The sequence below is a fragment of the Aquarana catesbeiana genome, linkage group LG02, assembly GCF_042186555.1.
Source record: "Aquarana catesbeiana isolate 2022-GZ linkage group LG02, ASM4218655v1, whole genome shotgun sequence".
In the NCBI taxonomy this organism is placed as follows: Eukaryota; Metazoa; Chordata; class Amphibia; order Anura; family Ranidae; genus Aquarana; species Aquarana catesbeiana.
The window spans coordinates 296,642,142-296,661,529 of NC_133325.1; the positions used below are offsets into that span (position 1 = coordinate 296,642,142).

Genomic DNA, 19,388 nt, shown 5'->3' on the forward strand with positions numbered 1-19,388 from the left:
TTGCATATGGCTGACTCTGCAGAGGTTAAATCTTTACAGTTGTGTATGGAAGAAATGCCTGACAATTCACAATATACAGCAACAACAACTTTAAAAAAAAGCCTAACAACTTCCATCTTTTAGCATTAAAAAGCAGCCCTTAAAATCCAGTCCAGTGGCTGTACCCAAGTCTTTTCCTCTGTCTTGCCTATGTCTAGGTTCACATCTATGTGGTTGCGGTTGATGGGTTTTCAGGCATGTTTTGCAGTGCGTTTTGCAGTTTTAAACCTGCATTTTTTAATGCATTTTTCATGCATTTTGCGTTTTTTTTCCCTTCGGGTCTGGCAGTGCGTCGAGCAGCACGATTGACGATGGATCTACATTGGGCGACATTGTTTTTTTATTTTGAATAAGGGATTTGTCAAAAACTTTGTGTGTGTTTTTTCTTCTTTTTGACACTTTTTTTGGTGAATGAGTAGGGGTACATTGTACCCCATACTCATTCACATGGAGGGGCAGGATCCAGGGGTCCCTTTTTTAAAGGGGGCTTCCAGATTCTGATAAGCTCCCTGACCGCAAAACCCCACAACCACCTCCCAGGGTTGTGGGGAAGAGGCCGTTTTTCCCATCAACATGTCCACTTCAACAATGGCCACAAAGCACCACCCATGTTAAGACAATACCGGCAATTCTTTTTTTTTAGCATTCAGCTGTCACTGGGGAACCCCGCTGACAGCTGATGACTAACTGGTTGTTGCTTCCCGGCCCACTCCTTAGCAACCAGCTATGTACAGTTTGTTAAAGGAGAAACAAATAAATCACAAAACGCATCTAAAAACGCAACATTTGCATTTTTGGTGTGACTCCATTGAAGTCTATTACATGCAAAATGCAATTTGCTGCAGCAAAAAAAGTCTCTGACTCTTTTCAAAAAATGCAGCGCAGCAAAACGCACAGATGTGAACTACATCCATGGGAAACCATGTTAAATTGACTGTAGTGCGTTTCTGCAAAATGCATCAAAAAGCATAGGTGTGAACATAGGGTAACACAGTGATTACTATAATTTGTGTGATGGATTTTTACAATGGCACACCACGGGATAGAATTAAAAACAGACCAAACTGTGTGAGTAGGATTTTTTTTTCTGGAATCTAAGTTTGGTCCACATCAGACAATAACCAATTTGCATTCCCTTAAGCTTTTCTGTGTGGTATTTTGAAATGCAGACATCAACTTCTTTAATAGTTTGGCAGGTATTATTTGGATAAGCATGAAGAATAGTTTTTTAAACATCTATCAGCTACTGCATCTACTTTATCATGACCATATATTTGTCTAGTGTCTAATGACAATCCGCAGTCTCTCAGGGTGCGAGTTGATTTCCCTTTTCAGTTAAACAGACATTTCTTAGCTAAAAGTAGACAAAGGTATTTAATTTTTGAGAGACTCTGGGGCATATTTAAAGCAATGAATTTGATATTAACCAAAAATTCCCTGGCGGAAAATAATTCCTTGTATATTAATACATAGTCACCAAGAAGACTTATGCTTCACTCGTGACTTGATATTCTGTAGAGAAAATTGAAAATGTGTTAGCAAAAGTTTGAAACACTAAGCATCCATATGTAGCACTTATGCTTGAAGGAGCTGCTGTTTCCTTTGCCCAGGAAGTAAGCACTGTGGCCTGCAGTTTGCACAACACAGTCTGACACATCTGGGCTGAAGGAGAGGGGGATATGTATTGCAATATATATATATATATATATATATATATATATATATATATATATATATATATATATATATATACTGTGAGATACTGTATATATGTACATATATACAGTCATGGGAGGCAGTTTTCAGGCACTTTACAGGCGCTATTTCTACCTCTAAAACGTCTGAAAACTGCCTCAGTGTGAAAGGGTTCTTAATGGGTCCATGGTGTGCAGGCAGTGAGGAGATGATGTGCTGTAACCTCTAGCAACCAATCAGTAAGCAGTAATAATGTGCAGTAACCTCTAGCAACCAATCAGTGAGCAGAATTGATGTAAAGTAATCTCTAGCAACCAATCAACAAGCAGAAATCATGTGCTGTAACACCTCTAGCATCTAATCAGTGAGCAGTAATGTATGCTGTAACCTCTAGCAACCAGTCAGTGAGCGGTAATAATACACCGTAACCTCTGGCAATCACAATCGCTGCCTGATCAAATTCAGTAAACGGATTTTGAGTCTAGCTGCTATTTATTGTATGTCTCAGAACATGTGGAGAGCGAAACTGCATTGGGGGTGAGGGACATTTTTTCCCAGGGTTCAATCAATATCAAAGACAAGTAGTTCACATCCTCTTCCTCTGTGTGGTGATTGGGCTGCTTGAACAGGCTACACAAAGCTCTGTTATAGCAGTTACATCTAGTTCAACCATAAAAATAAATAAAAAATAATATCAAACACCCAATCCTATACCCCCAGAGGAAGGCAAAAAACCCCAGCAAAGCATGATCCAATTTGCTACAGCAGGGGAAAAAATTCCTTCCTGACCCCCGAGAGGCAATCAGATTTTCCCTTGATCAACTTTACCTATTAATGTTAGTACCCAGTTATATTGTGTGCATTTAGGAAATAATCCAGGCCTTTCTTAAAGCAATCTACTGAGCTGGTCAGAAACACCTCTGGAGGGAGTCTATTCCACATTATCAAAGTTCTTACTGTGAAGAAACCTTTCCGTATTTGGAGATGAAATCTCTTATCCTCTAGGCATACAGAGTGCCCCCTTGTCCTCTGTGTTGACCGTAAAGTGAATAACTCAACACCAAGTTCACTATATGGACCCCTTATATATTTGTACATATTGATCATATCCCCCCTTAAAGCAGCTCGTTTTGCACAGAGTGGCCCAAACCTGCTCTTCTGGGGTCCCCCGGCGGGTCTCTCACTGCTCCTCCCCTAGCAGAAGCGCTCTCCTGGGGGACTATCTTGCGGGCACGCTTCCGAGTTCACATTTGGCATCCATAGCCACCGAATGCAGGACTCGGCCCCGCCCCTGGCATTCGCGTCATTGGATTTGATTGACAGCAGTGCGAGCTAATGGCTGCGCTGCTATCAATCTATCCAATCAAGAGCCGAGAACCCCAGCGTGTCCCCGTGGGTGAAGTTCGAGGGCTCAGGTAAGTAAAACAGGGGGGCTGGGGGGCCGGTCACTGACAGGTGTTTTTTCACCTTAAAGCATAGGATGCATTAAGGTGAAAAAACACGTAGGTTTACAACCCCTTTAATCACCTCTTCTCAAGAGAGAATAAATTCAGTTCCTCTAATCTTTCCTCATAGCTAAGCTCCTCCATGCCTCTTATTAATTTGGTTGCCCTTCTCTGCACTTTCTCCAGTTCCCCGATATCCTTTTTGAGAACTGGTGCCCAAAACTGAACTGCATATTCCAGATGAGGTCTTACTAATGATTTGTACAGGGACAACATGATATCTCTCTCTCTCTCTCTCGAGTGCATACCTCTCTTTTTTTTTTATCAGAAATAAAGTTTATTGAGTGTAAACAATCATACAGGAGATTACTTTTTAGAGAAAGATGGTGCCATTGGCACCCAACAGTAAACAAAATTAAACGATACAATAACCGAAAAGTAAAATAAAAAAAAAAGGATCTTCTTATCTCTTTTTTCCATATGACATGTTGCAATGGCACTGAAATACATGAATAGTAGTTGACGTAGATGAGCCATGGCTACCTGCGTTTCCCATAGACACCAGCAATGCTGCTACACAGTGAGTAGACACAAAAAGCTAGTAAAGGCACATTCAGGTTCAGTCAGAGCAAGTGGAAGAATCATCAACCCATTTATCCCAAATCTTGTGAAATTTGCCCGGGCAACCACGGTGGGAGTAAAGAACTTTTTTATACGGGAGGGTGAGATTAACAGCCCTCTTTCAGTGTTGTATAGTAGGGGATGTGGCCCTAAGCCAAAGGTGGGCTATTAACATTCTAGCTGTGAAGAGTGTTTCGTGTAGAAAAGTAGACAAATATTTCTGCTCCTAGGGGATGGGGAGGAGGCCAAGCAGACATTGGCGTGGGCATAACGTCAAGGGAGAACCCATGTGGTCATGGAGAAATTTGACAACTTGCAACCAGTACTGTTGGATGGGTGGGCAGGTCCAGATTAAGTGGTAAAAGGTGCTATCTATACTGCCACATCTGGGGCATGTTGGGGTAGTATCTGGCTTGTACTTGCTTAAACAGGAGGAGGGAGTGAGGTAAGATCTATGAAAGATGTAGAGGTGTGTAAGACGGTCTGAAAGTTTGGGGGACACTTTTCTACATGAACCCAGGATCTCCCTCCACTCCTCGTCCTCCAGCTCCCCCAGATCATCCTCCCACCTGGACTTTACTTGGTATGCCTGTGAGGTGGCAATTGGCAATAGAAGTTGATTGTATAGATTGGATATTAGTTTCTTAGGGTCCTCGCCGAGGAGCACCCCCGCTAGGGGATCTGACTCCAAGACGGGGAATGAATCACTGAATTGGGTCTGAAGGGCATGACGGACCTGGAGAAAGCGAAATAGCATATGATTGGGTAAGTTGAACTCATCTTTAAGAGCTTGAAAAGTCCTTACTGCGCCATCAGCTATAAACTGGGACAGGTAAATTACTCTACAAATTATCCACAGCTTGTAATCAGGGATAGTCATCAATTCGGGAAGTTGAGGGTTGGCCCAGAGCGGTGTGTGTGCGTGTAAAGAGGAGGCCCCCGTGATGGTTTGTGCCATTTGCCAGATTTTGCGATGATGGTTTAGCATAGCGCATCCATGCCCTAAACGGGGAGGACCCCGGTGTCCACAGAAAATTATCTGGAAGGGGTGGGCCACAACGTCAGTAACCGATGTGCACACCAGTGTGGAGTAACGGAGCTTATCGTGACGGTTGAGGTAGTAAAAATGGGATAACTGGGAAGCAATGTAGTAGGATGCCAGGTCGGGAAGGGCCGTGCCCCCTAGATGCACTGGGCGCTTTAGAGTTAGCCACGAGAGTTTGTGCCGAGAGGAGCCCCAAACAAATGTGTTGAGAATGGATTCCATATTTTTAAACATACGGGCGGGAATGTATAGAGGAGAGTGCCAAAATAAATAGAGCAGTTTGGGAAGAAGGATCATTTTGACTAAGTTAATGCGGCCCATAACTCCCAAGGGGAGTCTGGACCAGATTTGTGTTTTGTTTTTGAGAAAATTGTAGATCGGATTAATATTGAGAGGTGTGTATTCAGGGAGGGAACGTGAGCATTGTATACCTAGGTATTTGAAACTACTAGTCCTTACTAGGGGGAGGGCCGCTTCTTCGGGCGTAGGGGCAGAAGGATCGATAGGGAGAATCAGGGATTTGGCCCAATTGATTTGCAACCCAGAAAAACTACCGAACCATTGAATCAAATGTAATGCCGCTGTAAGGGAGGGGCCTGCATCCTCTAAGTATAGAAGCATGTCGTCTGCGTAGAGGCTAAGTACTTCGGTCACCTGTCCGAGGCGGAGGCCCTTGATGTCAGGGTGTACTCGAATGGCGATAGCCAAGGGCTCTATGGCTAACGCATATAGTAAAGGGGATATAGGGCATCCCTTAGCAGGTTCCGCGGGACAGGGGAAAAGTATCGGATATCCTGCCATTGACCTGGATCTGGGCAGTGGGAGCCTGGTATAGGAGTTGAAGCCACCTGATGAAATTGGGCCCAAAACCGAATCTGCAGAGACATTCCCACAGGTAGCTCCACTCCACTGAGTCAAATGCCTTAGCGGCGTCCAGGCTGACCACCACCCTGGACCCGACATTGTCATGTGTGGCTTGAAGATTCATGAACCGTCTCCGGAGGTTAAATGCTGTATTTTTGTTTGGCATGAAGCCGGTCTGGTCAGCATGTATGAGGCTCAATATCACTTTATTGAGCCTTAGGGCAAGAAATTTTGCTAATATTTTAACGTCCAGTTGTAAAAGGGAGATGGGGCGATATGATTCAGGGTATAAAGGGTCCTTGCCTGGTTTCGGGATGAGGACAATGAGGGCTTCGTTCATGGAACGTGGAAGAGTATTAGAGTCAAAGATGTGGGAATACAGGGCATGTAGCTGAGGGAGGAGATCCTCTTGGAATTGGGAGTAAAACTCTAGGGGTGGGCCGTCCAAGCCGGGAGCCTTGGATGCAGGGAGACACGCCATCGCCTCCTGTGTCCAGTCCTCGGTGATGGGTGCCTCTAGAAGCTCAAGTTGGTTTTCAGTGAGTGAGGGAAAGTCTACAGTTTGCAAGAAGGAGCACAGTTCATCCTGGGAATAGTTGGCCATTGATGTGTACAGGTCCGCGTAGAATCGTCTGTATTCCTGAACTACCTGTGCAGAGTCTGTAAGTGTGGATCCAGACTCCGAGCGGAGCTGAACCACCACAGGGGGATTATGATCTAAGTGGGCCATGTAAGCCAAAAGCTTCCCGGCCCGCTCACCATGTTCAAATATTTTCTGTTTACTAAAGCATATTCCTCTTTTTGCTTTTTCAAAGTGTAAGTGATCTGTAAGCCTAGATTGTAAGCGAAGTTGGGCACAGTTAGAGGGCGAGGGGTCTGTGAGAAGGAGCTGTTCAAGGGAGCCTAGCCATTCCTCAGCCTGTTGCAGGAGTATTTTAGAGGAGGCTTTATGTCTGTTAATCCTTATAGAAAGGATTGAGTGGGCATGCAGTTTGAATGCCTCCCACACAAGCCCGGCCGATGCCGACCCCGCATTGGAGAGAAAATAATAGGTCCATTCTCGCTGTATGGCCTCCAAGTCTGGAAGAACCGTGAGCCAGAAAGGATTCAGTCTCCACATGCGGGTCAGAGGGGCCGATGGCAGGCGGAGGGTAATCCAGTAAGGTGAATGGTCTGATAAAATCCTGGCCCCGAACCCCGCTTTGAGGAGGTCCGGGATCAGGGCAGAGGAAACCAGGATCATGTCTATGCGGGACATGGCGGCCTGTGAGGGAGTGAAGCATGAAAACGCAGCAGTGGTGGGGTGTTTGAGCCTCCAGGTGTCCGTCATAGCGAACTCCAGGAGAAATCTCCCGAACCTAGTCAGCATGGAGCGGGTAGGTGTTGTACTGGGTGTGTGGAGTCTGTCAAGGGAGGGGTCTATGACCATATTGAAATCCCCAATCCACATGGCGGGCACTGTAGGGTGTTGAGCCATAAAGGCCAACCTGTCCCTGAGAGCAGCAAATTGAAATGGCGGGGGAATGTAGAAGGCTAGAATTAACACCTCAAGCCCCCCAATGGTGGCGTGCAGGAACAGATACCTGCCCTGCTGATCTGACTGCATATTGTGAAGTTGAAATTGGACAGTTTTAGCAATGATAATGGCAACCCCTCTCGAGTTGTTGGTATAGGGGGCTTGATAAATCCAACCCATCCAAGGCTTTTTTAGTGCCAACTGTAGTTGGCCCGTAATGTGGGTCTCTACAAGGATAGATGTGTCCGCCCGCATTTGTTTGAGGTGGGAGAGGACGGCCAGGCGTTTGGGTTTAGCCCGCAGCCCCTGCACATTCCAGGTGACCAGCTTTAAAGATGTCATGTTGTCAGTGGGGATATAAGAGCATGCAGCCAGATCAGAGCATTTCAGAAGCCCACACATAAGAATATGCATAGAAACAATTACATTGCAACCTATGTACTGGGTCGCCACAGGTAGAGTCACAGGAGCCACAGAGCAGCAGCGTGAGACCATCGGCGAGCCATACCAAGAAGGACTTACATAAACACATTGCATTGCAGACAGCATTACAAGTAGTGCAACAGTAGGTGTATCAGATACCATGTTGATGAGAAGGAAAAAGAGAAAAATATATAAAAAAAAAAAACAAAAACTGAAAATCCTTGAACCTTGCCAATGCTGGACCAGCATGGCTTAACAAACTTGTAGCAGTCCTCCACGGCCGTGGGGACTGTAGCTGGCCAGGGAAACAGTTCTTGGGGGGGCAGCCGGGTGCACCACCGTCGACAGTGAAGAGGCACTGGTGCGGTTTTGGCTGTCCCTGGGGACGAACAAAAGTCATGAGAAGTGCAATTCGATGCTAAAGAGACCAGCATCGGAATATGTGGGTAAATGCAGACACCATGCTCCTATGTGGCAGGGCACGAATATTTTGCGGGGACATGAAGCATATCTTCAAGTGTCTAGAATGACGGCATATACAGCATATGGCGGATAAAGGGGAAGGAAGTCATACCGCATATAATGATCGCCAGGGGAACAAAGACAAAACGGAGGGGGAAGGGGAGGGGGCAAATATGCGATGGAGCATGACTTACTGAAAGTGAAAATGACATCAAGAGCGAAGGTCCCGGTTTCCCATTTCTAAATCTTGCAGCTGTGCGGGAGATGATCTGGAAAATCAAGACGGTGCAGCTGCATCCTGTCACTCCAGCCATGGAATGACCGCCAAGGGGTCCTCAAAGAAGTGGGCTTTCCCGTCCCGGATCACTCGGAGACGTGCTGGAAACAACATGGCATAGGGGAGGTGGCGACTGCGTAACTGGTGCTTGGCTTCCATAAATTGTGCCCGTTTCTTTTGGACCTCCGCGGAGAAGTCCGGGTAAACCGCGATGTGCTTGTCTCCAAACGGGATATTGCCCTTTTCGCGGGTGAGGCGTAGTATTGTGTCATGGTCACGATAGTTAAGGAGCTTTGCAATAAAGGTCCCAGGGGCGGATCCAGGGGGGGGGCAACGGGGCAATTGCCACCCCCAGAGAAATCTGTTGCAGGCCGGGTAGGTGACCTCCGTGGGCGGCCCCGAGAGCGGGCGGCTCCACCGCGGGAGGATAAGAGAGCGGGCGGCTCCGCGGGAGTGCCGGGCACCTCCATTTGAAGGCAGGCAGGCGGGAGAGAGAGCGGATTGGCCGGGCTGCCAGGTCAGGTGGCTCCGTGTGTGGATGGGCGGGTGAGACTGAGGCAGGCTAGGTGTGTGTGTGGGGGGGTGGCTGGCCAATCAGCAAGCCGACGGGCAGGGGAGCAGAGAGATGTCATCATCTCTCACCGCCCCCACATCTCTGCATTAACTTCCGCCCTCACTGTGCAGGTAGCGTGGGCAGCAGGGAGATTACATTATCTCTCTGCTGCCTATCTCTGGGACAAGGAAACAAGAGACAAGCAAAACACCACCTTACCTGGCACGTGACAATCCACATCTGGTGGCAAGTGACAATCCGCATCTAGTGGCAGATGACGTGGCAAGTGACAATCCGCATCTAGTGGCAGATGACGTGGCAAGTGACAATCCGCATCTAGTAGCAGATGACGTGGCAAGTGACAATCCGCATCTAGTGCCAGATGACGTGGCAAGTGACAATCCGCAATGTGTGGCATATGACGTGGCAAGTGACAATCCGCACCTAGTGGCAAATGACGTGGCAAGTGACAATCCGCAATGTGTGGCATATGACGTGGCAAGTGACAATCCGCATCTAGTGGCAGATGACGTGGCAAGTGACAATCCGCAATGTGTGGCATATGACGTGGCATGTGACAATCTGCATCCAGTGGCAGGTGACGTGGCAAGTCACAATCCACAAGGTGTAGCAAGTGACAATCCGCAACATGTGGCAGGTGTCAATCTGCATCTGGTGGCAGGCAAGTGAAAATTCACAAAATGTGGCAGGCGACGGTGGCAAGTGACACGCTCGGGGTTCCCACTGATTCTGCATTATGGTGAGTTGAATGATTTCATTTTATATTACAATGTATTAATAGAAATAATGCGCTTCAATCATCCTGACACCATAACAACCATGGTGCCGGGATATGATTAAAGCACCAACAACAGCCATTTCCCCAATAAATTGTCCGCAAAAAAAAAACGTATTTTCTGGCAGTGCCCCTCCCGAGACTAGGCTCTGGATCCGCCCCTGAAAGGTCCGCGGGGGGCTCCAGGCGGCGGGAGTCTTGCAGCCAGCCGATGCGCCCTTTCCACTACGAAAGTGGAGGAGAACGCCTCCCTGCCATAATTGGTGATGAGGAGGTTCTCTAAAAAGGTAGGGGGATCCGATCCTTCCGCTCTCTCCGGGAGTCCTACGAAACGAAGGTTACATCGGCGGAGTCTGTTCTCCATGTCGTCCTGTTTGCTGAGAATGACACTTAGCTGGTATTGAAGCCGTTCGTTTGTGACCTGTAGTGGAGAAATGTCGTCTTCCGCCTGCCCAATCCTGCGCTCCGCTTCAGACATCCTCTCCCGCAGCTTGTGGATATCCTGGCGTATCAGTGAGATATCAACCTTAACCTCCTTTTAGAGGTGAGGGTAGTCTGGCAAAGGGAGACGGCTTCGAGGATACGTGCTGTGTCGCCTGTGAGAGGAGCCTCCTCCGCAGCCGAGGGTGCGGCGCCATCTTCTCCAGCCGTGTCCCGCTCCTCGTGGCGATACTTGTCCAGCTTGGCCAGCGCTCCCGGGGTTCGTTTCGGCAGCGACATGGGCACAGAGGATACACTGCTAGGTAGGGGTGCTGTATGCCGAGTAAGGAGGGTGATAATGTCCCAAAGGATCGATGTTTAGGATAAGGTTAAGCCGGAGCTCTTAGCCTGCACTCCCTACTCCATGCAGCTTCAGGCCACGCCCCGTGTCCATACCTCTCTTAATGCAAGAAAGGACTTTACTCGCTTAGGAAATTGCATGTTATTATTGAGCTTATGATCTTCCAAAACTTCCAGATCCTTCTTCACTACGGATTCCCCCAGTTGTACTCCCCCTAGTACGTATGATGCATAAACCTCATCTGCCAATTAGACAGTGCATTGAGGTCGGCTTGTAAATTGGAGAAATCCTGTAAGGACATTATTCCACTGCATAGTTTTGTGTCATCTGCAAAGACTGAAATGGTACTTTTAATCCCAGACCCTATATCATTTATAAAGGTATTAAAAAGTAAGGGTCCCAATACTAAACCTTTGGGTACACCACTGATAACCTTAGACCATTAGTCTCCTCTTCAAATCTGTGCCTGTCCCTCTGTCAGCTTAAGCAGGAATGGCAGCAGAAATAGTGAAACCTGACAGCCAGGTCTACGCAGCTACCCTTCTTATGACAGCGCTGCGGACTGGGGCTACACATAATAGGTAATCAAGGCCAGCAAAGTTTGGGCAGAAAAAACTCTTGATGCTGCTAAAAGCTGCTAAATGTGCCTAATTGCTAGGCACATTTAGTGCTTGATATAAACAAAGGTGTTCACTCGGGCCCAAAGTACACCTCTCAGCGCCAGGGAAAAATTGCTGCTCAAAAGCAGAAATAGAAACTGTTGATACAAATACAGGTAACGCCCAATTTGCTATCACAAAGAAGGCAAGAGATTGAAATAGTATATTAATAAAAGCAGCCGTTTAAACCATAAACAAATTATAATAAAAAGTAGTATAATATAATCAATAAATTGAACTATAATAGTACACTACAAACAGCGCTATTGTTGAGCAAAAACACACAAGCATGCGGCCAACTTCACACGAAAGTCATTTAAGAGTAGTGAGGAGTTTAAAAAGTGGTTCAGGGAGTGTTCATAGGTGATCATAAAACATAATCTCAGTGTGCACCTTCCACCGGTCAATCCAAATCCACCATGTGAGAACACGCTCCCCTCAGGGGGTTAAACTCACCAGAGCTAAGAAAAATATAAGCCTCCAAGGGAAGAAACATCTAAGCCACAAGCTGCTGCCAACACCACCCCGGGGGATTCACAGATGATCAGAGCTCAAAATAAATCTCTCCCCCTGTATGTTCCTTCCAAGTCTCAAAGGGGGGTGCAAGAGGGGGTCCTCCAGGTGTGTTGCTCTGTGTTCTCTCCTGTGCTCAAGGCTGTCATCTCTCCTCCTCCTCCAACATCAAGCCGACTGCCGATTCGAGCATCCGCTGTCCTGGTGGTGTTCTGGGGGTGCAGAGGGCTTTCACCTCTGCCACATGTCCCGGCCTCTCACGCCGCTGACTGCAGCTCGTCCGCCCAGAGATTAACTCATCCTCTCAGTCCGGCCTCATGATTGTGTTCCTCCCCCACCTCAGCAGCAACAGCACACACCCATCACCTTCCCGACACCTCCCCCCAATTTTTAGGGACTCTTAATGACTGGAATAGTACCACTGGATGAGCAATGGAATTGGATTGACTGGTGGAAGGTGCACACTGAGATTCTGTTTTATGAACACTCTCTGAACCACTTTTTAAACTCCTCACTACTCTTAAAGGACTTTCGTGTGAAGTTGGCCGCATGCTTGTGTGTTTTTGCTCAACAATAGCGCTGTTTGTAGTGTACTATTATAGTTCAATTTATTGATTATATTATACTACTTTTTATTATAATTTGTTTATGGTTTAAACGGCTGCTTTTATTAATATACTATTTCAATCTCTTGCCTTCTTTGTGATAGCAAATTGGGCGTTACCTGTATTTGTATCAACAGTTTCTATTTCTGCTTTTGAGCAGCAGTTCAATTTATTGATTATATTATACTACTTTACATTTAGTGCTTGAGCATTAATCAATTTTGATGGCCAGAATAAGTAATTTATTCTGGCCAATGAATTAAATTAACGCCCAAGAGCTTGATATGTCAAGCTTTTTTTCTGCAAAAACGCTGCTGGCTTCTAGAAGAGTTAGTGCTTGAGCATTAATTAATTTTGATGGCCAGAATAAGTGATTTATTCTGGCCAATGAATTAAATTAACGCCCAAGAGCTTGACATGTCGAGCTTTTTTTCTGCAAAAACGCTGCTGGCTTCTAGAAGAGTTAAAAAAAGTCCTGTGTGCATGAGGCCTTAGTATGGGAATCTTGGACCAATTCTAATAAATTTTTATTTGAACCTAGATCCTGGGTTTCTAACATTCAGGTTATTGATGAAAGTACTTTTAGTGAGATGAAAGTTGACTAACAAAATTCCCTTTTTTGATTACAGGGTGCCATGGTGGAAAAACGGATTCTTGCTAAAGTTCACAGTAGATTTATTGTCTCTTTGGCATATGCATACCAAACAAAAAATGATGTCTGCTTAGTTATGACTATAATGAATGGAGGAGACCTACGGTAAGTCATCACCACTACTATAAAGTTGTTAACATTTTATGACAATAAATAATGTATATTAGTAATGTTAAGGAGATATATTTCTCATATCTACAAAATTGCCATAATCATCTAGGATGCTATAAATATTCCTGGGTATTCTTAAGAGAGCAACACATGCTCACTGGGGTGTTGACAACTATGAGCCAGATGAGAATGGGAACCAAGAATTGAAGCTTTTACAACATAATCATCAATCAGATTTAAACGTTCAAGACATATGTGAAATAGATTGGTGGTTGAGGAAAAGTAACTCCTGTTTTCTCATTAAGAACATAGGTCACAAGGCCACATCACACACACACATTATTTAGCATTATTTAGCAAAAACATTAGCAGCAAATGTCTGTTCTACCCTCAAAAAGAAATGGCATGAACATGTTACTAAAATCAGTGGCCACTATACCATACTCCTACTACTAGACCTCTCTGCGGCCTTTGACACTGGTGACCATCCCCTCCTCTTCAAAAAATTCCACTCTCTTGGCCTCCTGGCTCTCCCCTGGTTCCTACCTATCAGAATGCTCCTTCAGCGTTATCTATCTCCTCTCCACCTCCTCTTTCTGTAGGGGTCCGCCAAGGTTCTTTCCTCAGACACCTGCTCTTTTCCATACACACCTCCTCCCTTGGTCACTTGATAAACTCCCATGGCTTTCAGTACCATCTCTATGCTGATGACACACAAATATATCTCTCTACTAGGGATGAGCCGAACACCCCCCGGTTCGGTTCGCACCAGAACCCGCGAACGGACCGAAAGTTCGCACGAACGTTAGAACCCCATTGACGTCTATGGGACTCGAACGTTCGAAATCAAAAGTGCTCATTTTAAAGGCTAATTTGCATGGTATTGTCCTAAAAAGGGTTTGGGGACCCGGGTCCTACCCCAGGGGACATGTATCAATGCAAAAAAAACTTTTAAAAACGGCCGTTTTTTCGGGAGCAGTGATTTTAATGATGCTTAAAGTAAAAAAAAAAAGTGAAATATTCCTTTAAATATCGTACCTGGGGGGTGTCTATAGTATGCCTGTAAAGTGACGCGTGTTTCCCATGTTTAGAACAGTCCCTGCACCAAATGTCATTTTTAAAGGAAAAAATCTCATTTAAAACTGCTTGCGGGTTTAATGTCATGTCGGGTCATGGCAATATGGATGAAAATCAGTGAGACAAACGGCATGGGTACCCCCCAGTCCATTACCAGGCCCTTTGGGTCTTGTATGGATATTAAGGGGAACCCCGCACCCAAATTAAAATAAGGAAAGGTGTGGGGCCACCAGGCCCTATATACTCTGAACAGCAGTGCAAACAAGACAGGGACTGTAGGTTTGTTGTTAAGTAGAATCTGTTTGTAATTTTGAACATTTTTAACGTGTTTAGCTCCAGCCAAAAAATCTTTTCTAAGCTTTTTGGAAAACATAGGGAAGGGTTATCACCCCTGTGACATTTGTTTTGCTGTCTTTCCTCCTCTTCAGAAGATTTCACCTCACTTTTTTGTCCCAATGAAAAATGTTTTTTGAAAATTTGGGTTTTTTTGTGGAACAAGGATTGGAAAGCATCAGTGGAAAGGAGAAATTGTTTTCCCATATTAACTCTTACAGGAGAGAATTTCCCTTCCTAGGGGTAGATTTCATCTCACTTCCTGTTGTCTCCTTCCGTTTGCAAGTAGGAGTCATTTGTAAGTTAGATGTTTGAAAGTAGGGTCCTGCCCTATATACTCAGCAGAAATTTGGGCCTTAGGTATTGCTGTGGCCACAACACTGTAAGCCCTCACAGGGCCCTGCTGTGAAATATTAGATCAAGAATTGTAATTACATGCCCCTGTTGAACAGGAGCTGAAAAATTAGGCCTTAGGCACTGGTGCTGGTGCCACAACACTGCAACCCCTCACAGACACTCTAGTTGGAACGCAGGAATGAGCCCTGCTGCAAAGTATTGCTTCAAAAATTGTAATTACACGCCCCTGTTAGACAGGGGCAGAAAAATTGGGCCTTAGGCACTGGTGCTGGTGCCACAACACTGCAACCCCTCACAGACACTCTAGTTGGAACGCAGGAACGAGCCCTGCTGCAAAGTATTGCTTCAAAAATTGTAATTACACGCCCCTGTTAGACAGGGGCAGAAAAATTGGGCCTTAGGCACTGGTGCTGGTGCCACAACACTGCAACCCCTCACAGACACTCTAGTTGGAACGCAGGAACGAGCCCTGCTGCAAAGTATTGCATCAAAAATTGTAATTACACGCCCCTGTTAGACAGGGGCAGAAAAATTGGGCCTTAGGCACTGGTGCTGGTGCCACAACACTGCAACCCCTCACAGACACTCTAGTTGGAATGCAGGAACGAGCCCTGCTGCAAAGTATTACATCAAAAATTGTAATTACACGCCCCTGTTAAACAGGGGCTGAAAAATTGTGCCTTAGGCACTGGTGGTGGCGCCCAGAACCAAAAATGTTCTTACAAGCTATCAGCGTGATGATTGAGGAGGAAGAGGATAATTACTCAGGGATAGTCACTCAGCATCAGCATAGGCAGTCTTTGAAGGGATCTGAGATTTCAAAAAAAATTATTCGGTTACATCAGCATCAGGTGCTTGGTAGCTGGTGGTGATCCAAGACTCATTCATTTTTATGAAGGTCAGCCGATCGACCGAGTCGGTGGACAGACGCACCCTGTGATCGGTTACCACGCCTCCAGCAGCACTGAATGTGCGTTCCGAAAGAACGCTGGATGCAGGACAGGCCAGTAGCTCAATTGCATACTGTGCAAGCTCTGGCCAGTGATCCATCCTCAAGACCCAGTAACCCAGAGGATTTTCGGTGGGAAAGGTGTCCAAGTCTGATCTTGCCCCTAGGTATTCCTGCACCATATAAAACAGACGCTGGCGATGGTTGCTGGAACCGATCATACCTTGGGGCTGCGGACCAAAAAATTGTCTGAACGCATCGGTCAGACGGCCACCTTCTCCACCGCTCCTTCTTTGACTGACCGAAGCCTCAGCAACACGTTGTCCAGAAACAGGAGTTTGTAACCTCCCAGTCTCTGGGAACGCGTTGCACAGACCTTTCTGCAAGGCCTCCCGAAGATGTTTCATCCTCTGCTCCCTCTGCGATGGCAAGATAAGGTCCGCAACCTTACCCTTGTAACGTGGATCAAGGAGGGTTGCCAGCCAGTATTGGTCCTTCTCCTTGATACCACGAATACGAGGATCCTTACGCAGGCTTTGCAGGATCAGGGAGGCCATGCAGCGTAGGTTTGCTGAGGCATTCGGTCCGGAGTCCTCTGGGTCACTAAGAACGACATGGTCCGCAGCCACCTCCTCCCAGCCACGTACAAGTCCATGTGTTTCTTGGGACTGATCCCTTAAAGACTGCTGCTGATGCTGAGTGCCAGGCTCCACCTCCATACTGACACAATCTTCCTCCTCCTCCTCTTCCTCCTCGTCCTCTTCCTGTGTGATCGGCGGGCACGCAGGAACACTGTCTGGATAAAGGGGGCCTTGAGAGCTAAGGAAGTCCTCCTCTTCCTGCCTCTGTTCTGCCTCAAGTGCCCTGTCCATTATTCCACGCAGCGTGTGCTCCAACAGGTGGACAAGGGGGACAGTGTCACTGATGCATGCACTGTCACTGCTCACCATCCTCGTGGCCTCCTCGAATGGTGACAGGACAGTGCATGCATCCCTGATCATGGCCCACTGGCGTGGGGAAAAAAAACCAAGCTCCCCTGACCCTGTCCTGGTGCCATAGTCGCACAGGTACTCATTGATGGCCCTCTGCTGCGTGTGCAGCCGCTGCAGCATGGCCAACGTTGAGTTCCACCTGGTGGGCATGTCACAGATTAGGCGGTTCTTGGGCAGGTTAAACTCCTTTTGGAGGTCCGTCAGCCGAGCACTGGCATTATATGACCGGCGGAAATGCACACAGACTTTCCTGGCCTGCCTCAGGACATCCTGTAAGCCCGGGTACCTGCCCAAGAACCGCTGCACCACCAAGTTAAGGACGTGAGCCAAACAGGGCACATGGGTCATTTGTCCCTGTCGGAGGGCAGAGAGGAGGTTGGTGCCATTGTCGCAAACCACCATTCCTGCCTTAAGTTGGCGTGGCGTCAACCACCTCTGAACCTGCCCCTGCAGAGCTGACAAAACCTCTGCCCCAGTGTGGCTCCTGTCCCCCAAGCACACCAGCTCAAGCACCGCATGGCATCTTTTGGCCTGCGTACTTGCGTAGCCCCTTGAACGCCTACGGAGCACCGCTGGTTCCGAGGAAGAGGCCATAGAGGAAGAAGAAGAGGAGGGGGTGGAGGAGAGAGGTGTGTCACAATCAGCATTTTGGAGGCGTGGTGGCGGAACAACCTCCAACACTACTGCACCTTGTCCTGCATCCTTCCCAGCTGCCAGCAGAGTCACCCAATGCGCCGTGAAACTTAGGTAACGTCCCTGTCCATGCCTGCTGGACCATGAGTCAGCGGTAATATGCACCTTACCGCTGACCGCCCTGTCCAGCGAGGCATGGACATTGCCTTCCACATGCCGGTAGAGAGCCGGAATCGCCTTCCGTGAGAAAAAGTGGCGTTTGGGTACCTGCCACTGAGGAACCGCACATTCCACAAACTCACGGAAGGGGGCAGAGTCTACCAACTGAAAAGGCAGCAGTTGAAGTGCTAGCAATTTTGCCAAGCTAGCATTCAACCGCTGGGCATGTGGATGGCTGGGAGCAAACTTCTTTCGGCGGTGCAGCAGCTGGGGCAGGGAAATTTGCCTGGTACAATCTGACGTCGGTGTACCAAAAGCAGATTGCCCACAAGTACTTGGCTGTGACACACCTAATTCTACACCTTCATTCCTCTCACTGCAGGTCTCAGAGAGGACTGAAGGTCTAGTGGGGTTGGAAATCTCAGCTGATGAGGAGCAAGGAGAGATCCTCTTTGTTCTTTGGTGTGGGTCTTTTAGATACGCTTGCCAACGAACTGCATGGCAGGTCAACATATGTCTGGTCAAGCATGTGGTACCCAAGCGGGAGATGTTTTGGCCACGCGAGATACGCTTGAGACATATGTTGCAAATAGCAGCGGTGCGATCTGATGCACTCGTCTCAAAAAAGGCCCACACCAAAGAACTTTTTGAATAACGCGCAGAGACTGCAGCGCCCTGCACATGTGGAGCTTTGGGGTGTGATGCAGTCAATGTGCTGCCCTTAGGCTGGCCCCTGGAGGGCATCCTGCCTCGTTGGTGATGTGCCGCCGCCTCCTCCTCCTCCTCCTCCTCCTCCTCCTCCTCTCTCCTATCAGGCACCCACGTTGAGTCAGTGACCTCATCATCCCCTCCCTCCTCATCACTGGAGCAAACCTGGCAGTATGCTGCAGCAGGGGGAGCATGACTGCCAGATTGCTGTCCTTCTTGGGCACCCCCTCTGTCCGTGCTCATGTTACTGCCTTCATCGAGCTCAGTATCGTCATCAGAGCCTTCCAAACGCTGGGCATCCTCCTGGAGCATGTACCCAACACTGTGGTCAAACAGTTCGAGGGAATCCTCATGAGGACATGGTGGAGCTAGGGAAGGAGTCACTGATGACATTGAGCTGAGGGAAGAGGCCGCTGCTTTGCCAGACAAAGCACCCTGGGCATGGGTGAGAGAGGATGAGGAGGATGAGGACGGCTTGGTCATCCACTCGACCAAGTCTTCCGCATGTTGCGGCTCAACACGGCCAGCTGCCGAAAAAAAGGCCAAGCGTGTCCCATGGCCACGTGCTGATGAGGATGCACCGTCTCCACGACCAGCACTAGACACAGAGCCTGCTTGCCCTCTCTTATTGGCTTGTGACTGTCTGCCTCTCCTTCTTGGCCTTCCAGACATACTAATGGCCTGTAGCTGCACTAAGCTGGGATAGAACACCTGTAATTTTCTTCAAGTAGCTTTATATACTGTAACCAGACAAGCCTGCCTGTCAGTAGGAAGATAACAGGAACGGATCTAGCTGAACACTGTGAGCAGGACGCACTGTACTAAATGTAAATAGTCTAGCTGCCTGACCGTGGTACTAATAGGATCAAATAGAACACCTGTAATTTTCTTCAGGTAGCTTTATATACTGTAACCAGACAAGCCTGCCTGTCAGTAGGAAGATAACAGGAACGGATCTAGCTGTACACTGTGAGCAGGACGCACTGTACTAAATGTAAATAGTCTAGCTGCCTGACCGTGGTACTAATAGGATCAAATAGAACACCTGTAATTTTCTTCAGGTAGCTTTATATACTGTAACCAGACAAGCCTGCCTGTCAGTAGGAAGATAACAGGAACGGAT

The 19,388-nt window shown here is 47.4% G+C and overlaps 1 protein-coding gene across 1 annotated transcript in view; it reads left to right on the forward strand.

Moving 5' to 3' along the window:
• GRK1 (G protein-coupled receptor kinase 1) overlaps positions 1–19,388 on the forward strand; it is a 97,592-nt gene that overhangs the window by 29,302 nt on the left and 48,902 nt on the right. The window contains exon 2 of the mRNA XM_073614565.1: positions 12,924–13,051. Coding sequence (XP_073470666.1) covers positions 12,924–13,051 — 128 coding nt within the window. The remainder of the gene's footprint in view (positions 1–12,923; positions 13,052–19,388) is intronic.